Source organism: Canis lupus, chromosome 3, assembly GCF_048164855.1.
Source record: "Canis lupus baileyi chromosome 3, mCanLup2.hap1, whole genome shotgun sequence".
Classification (NCBI taxonomy): Eukaryota; Metazoa; Chordata; class Mammalia; order Carnivora; family Canidae; genus Canis; species Canis lupus.
In genome coordinates this window covers 40,913,457-40,927,768 of record NC_132840.1, presented here as the reverse complement: position 1 = coordinate 40,927,768, position 14,312 = coordinate 40,913,457, and the positions used below count along the sequence as shown (strand labels likewise).

At 37.3% G+C, this 14,312-nt stretch overlaps 1 protein-coding gene across 8 annotated transcripts in view; it reads right to left on the bottom strand.

The window, feature by feature from the left end:
• The window catches only part of PATJ (PATJ crumbs cell polarity complex component), a 356,261-nt gene that overhangs the window by 144,121 nt on the left and 197,828 nt on the right, over positions 1–14,312 (bottom strand). For all 8 annotated transcript variants that reach the window (XM_072820502.1, XM_072820508.1, XM_072820504.1 and 5 more), the window contains exon 28: positions 3,855–4,051. In XM_072820502.1, the coding sequence (XP_072676603.1) occupies positions 3,855–4,051 (197 nt within the window). The remainder of the gene's footprint in view (positions 1–3,854; positions 4,052–14,312) is intronic.

The window sequence follows — 14,312 nt, the reverse complement described above, 5'->3', positions numbered from 1 at the left end:
CCCCACACCAGCATTGCAGTGAAGGGTAAAGAAGCTGAGATTTAATCACACTGTCTTCTGGGGGCTTAATTTAAGATTTCTTTTATACATGAACTGGGCCATCGATTGACAGAACTCACTGGGCTGTTCTTACGCTGTAACAATGCAGTCCCACGGCAACAGAACTGCTGGCGAATGGCCTGCGGAAAAGGAGTCACACACAGGCTCTAGTAAAGAAGCTGAGCTTCTGACTTCAAAGAAGCCACAAATGTGTGTCCCACCAATCTATTCTCTACTTCCTATAAATTAGCCTCACCTTAGGTCCTAAAATAAGTCAGATCGACTATAAATAAAAGGAGGCTCAGGGCAAAAGAAGAACATAACAATAGGCAACAATGTAGTCCTGAGAAATAACAGGAATAAATGGTGGAGTTGTAAAAACAATCAAGAAACACAGATAACTTTACCTCATAGAGAAGTCACAAAAATAAATGGAGTGTGGGTGGTAAGCAAATAGACAAGATTTGCTCTAGCCCAGAAATCTAGTAAGAATAATCTAAAAACCCACTATAAATGCCTCCCACACAATGCAGTCCTTCTACGATCTAAGGCACTGCAATATCCAAAAAACAGCTATTTTAACACTGGCTTGTAGCTTTCCTGGTACTCATCATTAAATCAATTTCCTATTCTCAGTTCCAAAGGACATTGGATTTGATATCATGTGATATACAAATTCCTCACGTATCATAGAAAAATGATTAAATTTTTTTCTCAGCTATAAAAAGAAACCAGGGAAATGTTTCCCACACAAATTTTTTCCTGTCATCACTGACCTAGAGCCAAAAGTCACATGAGAAGATGGGTTATAACTGCTTAAGAATGCAGTCTGTGCATTTTTCCATTCTCCCAGTTTTTAAGATGCTACATGGAACTATTGAGGAAGATGATGGTTTCCCTTTGGGACATACTTTCAGAGACAAATGTATTAATATAAATAAACTAAAAAAAACCCAAATGCACATACAAATATTATTTTACAAATAGTATCAGCTAAATGCATTACTTTGTGCTGGATACTGGGGCAAAATCTGACTGTCTTCTCTCATTAGTTCTCTGAACACCCTCTAAAGTTAATACTATATAATCACTAGGCTGTAAGCTCTATGAGAACAGGTACCATGGATTTTGTTCACCAGTGTAAAATCAGTGTCTTGTTCACACACTGCTCCCTACATGACAGATGCATAGCAAGATACTTGCTGAATAAGTAATTTTCATTTGATAAAGGAGGCAGCCGAGGGTCAGAGAAGATAAGTAACTAGCCAAAGATATGGGATGCTAGAATGTATGTTCCAACATATTTTCTTTAGACAAGAAAATCAATGGGGAGTGGAGGAGGATCAACTTATTGCCATGTTTAATCTTCTCGTCCTTTCCATCTCCACAAGAAGATAAAGTTGTTGAATAGCGACAAAAGAGCCAAACTCAGAAAGTCAGAAAAAAAAAAAAATAGGTGGGGTTCCAACATGGCAAGATGTTAATATCCTTTTTCAGACAAGAGAGTTCTTCCAGCATCTTGCCTCAAAAACGGGAGACCTGAATTTTCTAAGGAGGAAATGTGGCTAATTACCAGTCAACTATGTGCACTGCACTGTGTTTATTAAGCTCCTTCTGAAACGCAACTAAGAACTGAAAGAACTGGGATAAGTTAAAGCAGGTCTTCCAAGCTCAGTCTTGCTGTCCTGGTCACAGTGTGGACTTTTGTATGTGGACTGTAACACATTCTCATTACTCTGTAGCCATTCCTCATTTGTTACTCCTATCTAATACAATGTCAGACAGAGAAATAAAACACCAGTGCTCCTGTTGGTCTAGATCCCATGGGCCATTATTCCATCTAGAGTCTTAATAAAATAGAAGAAAACTAGAATCTTCATGTTCTAAATTACAGCCTTTGGAACATTTTCATATACCACACAGGACAGGAAATCCATGTCTAGGTACATGTAACACAACACAGTTACTTCTTATACATGATTCCCTAAAGACTAGAGCATCATAAATCAGCATTCTCATGGATCTAAACAAATGGGGTTTGGTTGAAATACCATGGGGAACACAGTCTGCTTCAGTGGGTAGAGCATGAATCCTGGAGTCTGGCAAGCCTGGGTTCTTACCAAAACTTTGTGACTTAGTTCTGTAAAATTAAACAAGTTATTTGTGCAGTTTTCTTATCCATAAAATGGGGATAGTATGAGTACTTACCAGATAGGTCTCTTAAGAATACTGAATACAAATGTGGGAGCCTCTAGGTCAAGTGCCAATAATAACTCAGGAAATCCGTTTTTATGTTCACCTTAATTACTACCACCATCACTTTAGTCTCTATCACTGAGGAAGTCTTCAAGCATCAGCCAAAGGAAATAAACTTGAAGTGATGAATTATATTGGTTGGTTAATACATACTGCTGCCTTTTGATTTTTCCTTATTTAATGATTACACTGGTGACAGCTACTACCCAGCATGGGTCCCTTTCATGATGCCATTTTACAAAAGAACAGGAAAATAATTCCAGGTTAACTTCTTTGTGGAAACGGCTTTAAGATGTGGAGAAACTACTGGGGCCTGGGAGACAAGTAGGATGCTAACAGGCATGTCTGACCAGTTTTGGCTATATTTGTTGTTAAGCAAATCAGAGATTATGGGTGACTGCGAATGCTATTCTGAGTCAAAGTCTGACGAGGAAATTATAAAATGCAAAATCAGAAAATCTCATTCTAAGTGAGCAGTCTGATTCCCAGTGCCTCTGTGATTTCAGGTCTTTTAAATACCCAAGTGCTGGAGCATTTTATCCAGGAGGCTGCAGAGTGCACTGGTTAACAAAAGCTAAGAAGTCAAACTGCCTGATACCGAATCCCAGAACCATCATTTACTTTGTGACCCCACCAGTAAAAAGGCTGCTGTATCTGACACTGAGTGTATATATATGTATGTGTGTGTGTATGGATGTATATATAAATATATTAGCTGCTGCTGCTGTTCTTCTGGTTATTTTATTTTTCATTTTGCAGTGCAACAATCTTCTCATGTCTGTGTCCTTCCTCTAGACTGTGAGCTCTCTGAAGGAAGGGACCAGATGTATTCATCTTTCTTTCTGTGTCCACTACTAGGAGATGCTCTAACAAAGTTAGATGAATGAATGATGGACTGAAATAGCAAATGAACATCAAAGCAAGAATAACTTGGAACAGAAACCTTGACTTTAAGTTGAGGAAAATGAGAATAAATAAGACTACTGATGAAATCATCTAGAGAGTAATTAGCAAAAGACCAGCCATCTCCTCAGCTCTCTTACCTCTATCTTATTCCTAAATAAGGAATCTGTGTGGTCTTAATCCACATCACTGACTTCACAGATAATACCCAAGCCCTGACAACCAGCTCACAGGATTTGCTGGGTTCTAACACCTTCCCAAAAAACTAAACGACAACAACAAAAACAAATGCCATACTTACGGTTTATTCTAAAGCTAAAGAGAATTTTGATAAATAATAATAACAGATTAATACACAATTTAGTTTTGAACATTTTGGAATTTACATTAAAAACAAATCCCATTCCTTTAATAGGCATTTATGAGATTTTAACTTAAGGTTCCCTAAATTATTATGCAAGATTAGTTTTTACTCAAGCAGCAAATAACATTTGCAAGCAACAATATGATGTCTGTTCTTCCTCTGGAAAATGATTTTGAGTGGCTGAAAAAAATATAATTTGTAACACTTTTCCCTGTCACCTCATTTTCCAGTGGACCATCCCCTTTACTTCTTCACCTTACCAAAAATGAAATTAAAAATCTATGTCCCTCACCTCCAACAGTTCATCTCCAATACGCATTCGTCCATCCGTGGCAGCAGGTCCCTCTGGGTTAATTCCCACCACAAATATGCTCATGCGTGATCTGTCTTTATTACCAGCAAGGCTGAGTCCAAGTCCATTCTTATCCTTTTCAAGCTCAATAATGTGCAATTCTCCAGGAAGGTCTGCATATCTTTGCCTGATTTTTTCTATTGAGAAAAAAAGGGGGGGGGGTGATAAAAATGTAAATAGAACACTTAAATGTATATTACAAAGGAGTTAGCATGTCCTCATCTTCTTACCATGATGGTCTTTTCTTGAGAATGAAGCAGTTGAAGTCATTCATAACCTTCTGTATAAATTACAGTTAATTATTCCATCTTCATTTAAAAACTTTAGTTCACCAATAAAACCTTCTCTGATTGTTCAGGTTCACATTGGCCTAGACTTTCTGTCCATTATTTTCTTACCTAAGATAGTCAACAGGAATGTGGTAGAAACCTTGGCTTCCCTATTCCCCTCCAAAAACAGAGGAGGTGGGTGAGAAACAAAGTATATACACTAAACATCAGCTATGTGAAGAGAGGGTTTGGTCCTGGAGATATCATGCTAAGCAAAATAGACATGGTTCCTATTCTTGTGGACTTGCAGTCCAGTAAGAAAAAAATCAACAATTAATTCTAAATAATTATGTTTCTTTAAACTATGCAAACGGTATAAAATATTTTATTTTATATTTTTTTAAGATTTTATTTATTTATTCATGAGAGACAGAGAGAGAGAGAGAGAGAGAGAGAGAGAGAAGCAGAGACACAGGCAGAGGGAGAAGCAGGCTCCATGCAGGGAGTCCAATGTGGGACTTGATCCCGGAACCCCAGGATCATGCCCTGAGCCAAAGGCAGATGCTCAACCACTGAGCCACCCAGGCATCCCTAAAATAATATTTTATATTAAGTGGGTAAAACAAGGAGAATTAAGGATGTTGGTTTAGCTGTTCAATCTGAATTCAATACACAAATCAACCATTTACTCAATGTCCAATAATTAATACATTATTTTGTTCTATGGAATTCTATTTCTTCCTGTGTAAAATGGGCATGGTAATAACCACTTCATGAATCTTAGGAAAATGAAATAAAATACACATTAAAGAACTTACAACTAGCTCATGGTTTATAGGTATTCTATAAATCTTTTATTCAATTTTTTCTCTCTCCTTGCTACCCCCTACTCTTTGGTCTAAACACCCCGTTTTAGGATTTGGCTGGTTATACTTCACTTGTGTTGATTATGTGCAACAAAATCACGTTGGAAGATCAGTGTTGGGAATGATACTGGTTTAAACATGTCTTACACCCCACAAAACACCAGCTCAGGCCAGGTATTTTGCTGGGGCTCAAAGGCTGACATCTTCAACTGTGGTATGATGCAATCATCTCATCAGCTTAATAACCTGTTGGCAGATCGCATCTATCCTGGAACTCTATGCTCAGTCTAATGCTTGACTTAGGCTCACTGTCCTTACAGGGAAACTTGCAAATTCAAAGCTGAACTCAAATAATTAGTGTTAAAGGGGATGGGGAGGAAAACAGCCTAGCCATTGTATCACTTTACCACACCTAACAAACACTGCCTTGAGAGCAGATAAATTTAAACTCATAAAAATACTTTAAAAGAATTAACCATATAAATAAATGGGTGCATATTTTAGAATGAGAATACATGTTTGCTTTATAATTATTATGAAAAGAATTTAACTTTCATGGATAAAGCTTATTATTAATAATAAACAATACATTTAGCAAAATATAGTAAAATACAGGTCTTGTGACATAACTGCACTCTATATAGGAAAAAATACAGTCATATTAACATTGAAGTAAATAAGCTTAACTTTAAGCTTATTAAAGCTTTTTGTTGGTCAACTATCAAAAACAAGATACTATGTGGGTATTTTAATGAATGGAGACCTGTAAGACACACATTACCCTCAAGATACTGACATCGCAATATAAGGGAAGCAAACAAATGCAATAAATACCAAACAACTACAATTATTTAAATAGAAGTTTTGATCACCACAAGTGCTGGTCATGGAATATTAATTTATTAGGGAATAAGGTCAATGAATAAATACTAAACAAATTGTATGAGCAGTGACTGCTTTTAGAATTTTAAGAACTGATATTTCTAGGGGCCTGAGTGGCTCAGTGGTTGAGCATCTGCCTTTGGCTCAGATTGAGATCCCAGGGTCTTGGGATCGAGTCCCACATCAGGCTCTTAGTAGGGAGCCTGCTTCTCCCTCGGCCTATTCTCTGCCTCTCATAAATAAATAAATAAAATCTTTTAAAAAAAGAACTGATATTTCTAGAAGAGATTTCATGGAAGAAGCAGAATTTGAGAAAGGTTTTAAACAAGGTACAGAATCTAGTTATGAGAAGAATCCTGTAGATGGAATAGCAAGTGGAGAAAAATATGCAGGTAGAGCAAGGAGAAGAATGTGAGAGCCCACTTGGCTGTAAATTGAAAATTCTTTGGGTTAGCGGGTGGGTGATAAGGAATCACAGTACAAGGTTTACAGAAATTCCAACTGGGGATCCTGTGGAAGTCCTTTGGGGTCCCCCAGGGATGGACCTTGAGAGGATACTCCATGTTAAAACCTCTTCTCCCAGATTCAAACAGACCATTTCATGCCCTCATTGCTTTGTTTGTTGGAGTTACAGGGTAAGACAGTTAAGAGATGCCACTACGCTAAAAAAAAAAAAAAAAAAAAATAGAACAAGAATTTTAACACATCCTCCTCAGAAAAATAACAGAAAGAGATTGTTTAGAAAAGATACTGAAGACTTTAACAACACTATAAGCTCAAAGCAACAGACATCAGAGAACTCTGCATCCGACAGAAAATACAGCGAGGGAGGCATACGCACAACAATTACTGGAGCAGACTGTGTGTTGGGCCATAAAAGAAACTTTGATAACACTTACAGAACGGATATCATACAGGCTGTCTCTTTGGACACAGTGCAACAAAACTATAAATTAACAACAAATATAACTTTAAAGCTCTGTGGTGTTTAGAAATACATTAATGTTGTGAGAAGCCCAAGATTTAAAAGGGAAAAAAGGAAATTAAAAAATACAGCACTAACAATCAAATACAAATGATACTTCTAGATGTCAAACTTGAGGGGTTCAGTTAAGCAGAACCTAGAAAGTAATTTATAATTTTGAATCAGTTTTTCAGAAAACAAGAAAAGTGAAACAATAATAATAAGCGTTATACCCAAGAGGTTAGCGAAAGAGCTACTTAGCAAATGCAGAGAAAATGGTAAAGCAAGGTCATAGGCTAATAAAAATAGAATCATTACCACCAATCAGAGCCAAAAATCCACAGAACAAAAGCATTACAATAAGGATCAATGAAATTAAAACCGAGTTCTTTGAAAACAATAACAAGACAGACACTGCAATAACTGATCAGGGAAAAAAAACGGATGATAGAAATAAATTCTTGAACTAGAAAGGGGAAATAACTACACAGAGATTTATAAAATAAGATTATTATGAATAATGTATTGCTATGAAACGCTGGCACACTTTAAAATCTAGAAGACAGATACATTTCTGAAAATTTAAAATGCCAAATTTCTCAAAATTTAAAATACCATTCTCAAAAATAAATGTAAAACTGCAATACACTAGTAATTATTAAAGAAATTGAAATGGTAGCCAAGGATATTTACTTTAAAAAAAAAGCCGCCCCCACCCCCCCAGTTCTAGACTGTTTATATTTGAATTCTATCAGATGTCAAGTTTTTTGTTTGTTTTTTAAGATTTTATTTATTCATGAGAGACACAGAGAGAGAGAGAGAGAGAGAGAGAGAGAGAGGCAGAGACATAGGCAGAGGGAGAAGCAGGCTCCATGCAGGGAGCCCAACAAGGAACTTGATCCCGGGTCCCCAGGATCACGCCCTGGGCCGAAGGTGGCGCTAAACCACTGAGCCACCCGGGGCTGCCCAGATGCCAAGTTTTAATGAATTTAATCAATGTAACTTGTTCCAGAACATGGGCGGGTGAGAGGAGGGAGTTATCCTCTTCATATTTTGAGGCTGGTATAATCCTGATTTTCCTTCCAAAAATAGAGACAAATCAAGAAAATTATAGCCTGACTTAACTTAGGGTCATAGATAAAAAATATTTTTTTAAATAATTTAATTGAGAGTATATTGAAAATATTTAATTTGACCTCTATGATATGGCCAGTATTTGACTATTTCCTGACTTAAAAAATTGCAATTTTAGGGATGCTAAAATGCTCAGTGGCTGAGCATCCACCTTGATGATCTTAGCATCTGGGATGGAGCCCTGTATCAGGCTCCCTGTGGGGAGCCTGTTTCTCCCTCTATGCCTCTGCCTCTCTCTGTGTCTCTCATGAATAAATAAATAAATCTTTTAAAAAAAAAAGAAGTAGCAATTTTATATGATTCAATCTAAGAATACATTATGAGTAAGGATGTATTCCAGGAATGTAAGGATAGCTAAATATCAGTAATTTTTTCAAGGAAATTTTCACATTGATAAAGCAGAAAAGTTGAAAAATTATGTTAATAGAGAAAAACATTTGAGAAGGTACAATATCTACTTAAAATTTTTTTTAAAATCCAAACTGTTGGCAAACTAGAATAGAAAGTCATTTCTGGACTTAAAGTGACAAATAGAAAATATAACAGGAAAAAAATTTGCATATTTAAAACCAACAGGGCAATTAAAATAAAGAGAAGCAGAAAAAGATTAGCAACCTCAATAAAAATCTGGCCAAAAGATACAAAACTCAAAAGGCTCACAGACATGTGAAGAGATGCTCAACTTCATTAGTAATTATGGAAATGCAAATTATAGTGAGATACCAGTTTTCACTAGTAGACTGGCAAATATCTGAAAGCTGCATCATTAAGCCTTATGGAGATACGAGGAAGATACTATAGGAATCTTCATGTATTGTAGCTGGGAGTGAATGGCACAGTCTTCTGGAGAGCAGTCTGACACTACACTTAATCAAATTAAGCACGCACATATTCGACAAACCAGCATTCCACTCTTGGGAATATCTTAACAAATTCTTACACAGGTCTTAAAGGAATGTTATTTACGATAGCAGAGGAGTTGGAGGTAACATGGGTATCTGTCACTGGGAAAGAAGATAGATGAACTGTTGGACATCGCAGTGTACCATCAGCAGGCAGAAGCAATTAACTGGAAGTAGTAACAGAGATTTCAAACAGCGCTGAATGCAAAGGGAGGGAAACAATGGGCCAATACCATTTATGCAAACTAAGATTACCACTCTTGGGAATATCTAAAACATAAAAAAACATAACACATGTTTTGGAAGTCCATATACAAAGTTGCAAATGTTTAACACATTAGAATGGCTAATTATGGGGGTGGTGGTGGAAAAAAATAGGAATACAAGGGAGTGAAGAAAACCAGTAAGGGACCCCCAGCAGACCAGTGACTATAATATGATATGAAGGATTATACCTAATGCAATTCCCTGTCCCTGGTGACTGAAAAAAACAAAGATGCTGAGAAAAGGTTCAGTGTTGTATTAATATGAAAAGGCAAGTCAAAACTAGTCTGACTTGTTCAATTTTCAGAAGAAAAAAATTTAACCCTCATGGTCGTTAACTATATATTCAAGTGCTTAGACATGTCAATAATTAATGACAAGAGTGATTCTTCTTTGATAAAATATGGCGCCATCACAGTTATGAAGGATTCAAATTAACTGCTACAAATGGTGAATCTCTATCAACATATTCTTGGGGCAGAATAGAAAGAGCAGAGGCTAAAAGGTCAGAATGCCTCCTAGTGGAGGCACATAACATACTTGGTTCCTGGACCACCTACTGTACCTCCATGAACAGATTTCTTATTTGTAAAATGGGGTTATTACCTTGAAAATGGATGTTAGCTAAAAATGCTGGAGGATGCAGGATCCAAACAACAAACCATGACTTTGTTTCCATGATTTAGCTTTGTTGAGGTTTTAAGTTAGTCTAAGTTCGTGGCAAAGCTATTCTTTTCTTCTTTAAATTTGTCTATCTTGAGGAAAATTGAGACTTGTGAAAGGAAGCAATGGACCCTCCCCACCAAACAATGACTTGAAAGAAGCAGTCACACAGTCCTCCATGGGAATCACTAGGGGAAGGGGCTAGCTAGCATCACTGTCCCTTAGATTCTCTTCCCTGAGTTACTCCTTCTGAGGAGCCCCTCGGACAACTTCTGCAGGTGCAGAGGAATCACGCCACCAGGTCAAGTGTTTGTCCCATGCTACATACTCCATTGAGATGGCTTCAAAATTATGTATCAGTTAAGCATCTGTCTTTGGATCAAGTCCTGATCCCAGAGTCCTGGGATCGAGCCAGGCATTGGGCTCCTTGCTCAGCACGGAGTCTGTTTTTGCCTCTCCCCCTGCTTGTGGTCTCTCCACCCTCCCTCTCTCATATAAATAAACAAAATCTTTAATAAAAACTGTGGTAATAAAGTGTGAAATTTAAACCTTTTTTTTTAAACCAGCAAAAATGGGTTTATTTTTAATTTTTATTTTTTTTTCCAAAAATGGGTTTATTAGGGAATAACAGAGAATTGCAATCAGGTACAAGCAAGCTATGGCAAAAGCCACAGGCATGGCATGTTTCAGAATCAGAGACTTTTAATTCAGGGAAAACAAACTAAGAAATTGTACAAAGCTACATTCTCTTATAGAGAATCACACCGTCACCCCCAGACTCCATTTTATAAAGAAGACGGAAGAAATGAAAATCTTGTATAAGGTTATGAAGCTTATTTATAGCTAAAAACTAAAGTCTTCTAACATAGTTAAATTCTTTCTCTATCAAATCATGTTCAGTTTATCCAATAACATTTTGTAAAAAGATTTTATTTATAGAGAGAGACTGAGCATGAGAGAGAGGATGAGCAGGAGGGGAGAGGGAAAAGGAGAGGGAGAAGCACACTCCCCACTGAGCAGGGCTCCATCCCAGGACCCCGGGATCATGACAGATGCTCAACCGAGTCACCCTGGCATTCCTCTCCAGCAACGTTTTTAAAGAATAAGAATTACTTCAGCTTTCTCCCTAAGTCAAAGAAGCTATCTTTAGGATCTTCATAACACCTCCTTATAAGAAAGAAACATCTGATAGTTTGTCATGTCCCTATATCTTTGTAAACATCTCCATTTGCATGTTAGTGGACTAACAGGTGAGGTGATTTGGTCAGTATTTGGGCCAAGTTGGGTGAGTTCAAGCTGTGATTTCTTCATCATACCACAACTATCTCTTAGACTGGTAGAATTTTAAATAAGAAGAAGATTCTCCTAAAAGAGCTCTAGCTATGGTTCCCAGGCCTAGACTCCTCAGAATTACTAGGCTGGCCACCTAAAAGTCACCCTTAGAGCCTATAAAACAGAATCATGATTGGGCTCTCACAGCTGAGATTCTGAGCCAATGACACGTTTAGTCAAGTCTAGTAATGGGGTAAAGTTCTCTTTGTAACAGGGTCCTTAGATGATTCTCACAGGCAGCTAGATCTGTAAATAACAGATTAATCTACGCAATACAAAATTTTTTTCTATAGTGATGACAGTCAACTGTAAAGTTCACAGATACCAAAATTTAAGTCAGCCTTTAAATACATCCTTCACAAGACTGATTGAATATTGAATATGGAGCCAGAATATCTGGCTCTATGATCCATGTTTCAGGATTAAATAAGAAATGTTTCGATTATATAATAGGTTACTTTAGGATCTCGGTCTCAGCCTTTCTGCGTCTAGCTCCCATCCTCCTGGGTTGCCTCCCTCTATCTCAGATGTTTCCTGAAATTTCCATGACTATTTGTTCCTACTCTGCAGCTGAAATAAAAGGTGAGCTAGATTTTCAAAAGGGAAGATGGAAAACTAAGTCTTTGCGGGGAAAGTGGAACAGCACCCTCATCTTTGAAAAATCAAGACACTGCATGCCAGCTTGTTAATTCAGATTCTGAGAAATTGTAGTCAAGCTTCTCTGGCTGAGTCAGCACCAACTGTTCTGCACTGTCAGGCGTGTGGCTCTGCCGCAGGGGAACCCCACACCACCTGGTATTTGCTCTGAGGGCAACTGGGAGTCATTTCCAGGGTAACCAGTGGCTAAGGAAGGGGAACTTCCCCAGCTGAGAAAGGGGATAAGTGGGAAGAAAATGTATAAAGAGAATGGTTTTCTTAAATCTTTCAGTTTCACAGAAAATACAATTAAAGAGGAGGGGGAAAGAGTATTATTTTATTTGAAGCCAATGGGGCTCTCCTCTGAAATTAAGAAAATAGAACCCTTACTTTGTTTCTTATACGCAAGCAAATACCCCTATAAATTATGTAAGTATCAGCTTTCAGCAACAAAATATTAGAAGTGTTCGATGATCCAGAATCTTACTATCCCCATTACTGGTATTTTCTAGAAATATTTGTAATAAATAGCTAACCTTTATACTGATTTTCATTGACTTTCACAATGTACTAGTCAAATGGTAGTGTAGTTCATGTCTCAAATAACCTAGATGCCCTCCATTTCTAAATACAAATCAGATTAGGCTATAAGAAAACTACTTCTTTGGCACCAGGCTTTACTTAAGTTTCCCTGAATGAACATCAGCCTAGAATAACTAGAGAGAATAGTCTTTTCTACTCAGCTGAACAGTCATGCTTGTTTTATACATGGATTTTCCAGCCCCATGACAGTGTTATCTGAAAAAAGGAATCTTTTTTTTTTTTTTAAGATTTTATTTATTTATTCCTAGGCACAGAGAGAGGGGCAGAGACACAGACAGAGGGAGAAGCAGGCTCTATGCAGGGAGCCCGATGTGGGACTCGATCCTGGGTCTCCAGGATCACACCCCAGGCTGCAGGCAGTGCCAAACTGTTGCGCCACCGGGGCTGCCCTGAAAAAAGGAATCTTAAGCTGCTCATCATTCTGTATCAAAGCAACAATGCCTTTTCCTTGTCCAAGAAAGCCAGTAAGATTTCTCCAGTGTGATCTCCGGGTGTTTTCCTATCATCACAAGATACCAGGTGTTGCTAAGTAACAGGGCCTTTTTCCCAAGAAAGAAACTTAATTCAAGTCCCTGCCCAGTATTTTAATACATTTAACACACCAGATACAGTTTCAGAATCATTAGTTATCTGGTCTGTTTTTAAATTACAAAGGATAAAACAGAGAAAATATTTAAATACATTTTCTTTACATTAAATATAAGCAACCACTTGTAAATAATTAGGTTCTACTAAGCACCTTTTAATCTAATTTTTTTTAAAGATTTATTTTTTTATTCATGAGAGACACACACACACAGAGAGGCAGAGACACAGGCAGAGGAAGAAGCAGGCTCCCCACAGGGAGCCCAATGCAGAATTCGATCCCAGATCCTAGGATCATGCTCTGAGCCAAAGGCAGATAGATGCTCAACCACTGGGCCACCCAGGCATCCCATTAATTTAATTTTTTTATGCAGTTACCAACTTTTAATTCTCTGAGTTGGATAGTACCTGCAGATTTGAGAAGTAAAAACATATGAAAGAAAATCATAACTAATCATAAAAAACAGCATATAAACTTCAGTAGTAAGAAGCAAATCTCAAGGGAAAGTGCAGACCAAGTAGAGCAAATACTGAAAATAAGTCAGTGTAAAGAAATTATATCTTACATAACAATAAATAAACTTCCCTCTTACATGTTGTAGATGATTTAGCCAGTATATAAATGTGATATTGTATGGATCTATAAATAGAAATTAATAATTGAAACATTCAAACATGAGAACTACAATTAAGTATAATAATAGGTATTATTCGAAGTACTTCATTATTAACTCAGTCTTTATGAAAACTCTATGAGATAGGTATTATCTCTAACTTTACAGATGAGGAAACTAAGGCCCAGATCAAATAGGTAACACACAGTTACACAACTAGGTAATGGTAAAGCCAGGATTTGAAACCAGAAACTCGAGCTTTGGAGTCCATGATCATAGGTGAATGCCAAGACCAGAATTAAGCAAAGAGTATGACTCACAGAACTCAGAAGGAAAAACAGAGATGTCAAATCATTTCATTCCTTTCCTTTCATTCACAAAAAATTCAATCCACATTAAACAGAAGATGGAAAGAAAAATCAGCTATAAATCTAAAGTAATAAAATTTGGGCAATTAGAACAAGAATCAGGTGTGCCTGGGTGGCTCACACAGTGAAGCGTCTGCCTTTAGCTCAGGTCATGATCTCAGAGTCCTGGGATGGAGTCTTGAATCAGGCTCCCTGTTCAGCAGGGAGTCTGCTTGTCCTTTTCCCTTTACCCTTCTCCCCAGTCTCTCAAATAAATCAATAAAATCTTTAAAAAATAATTAGAACAAGAATTATTAAGGCTATTTTCTGAAGAGAT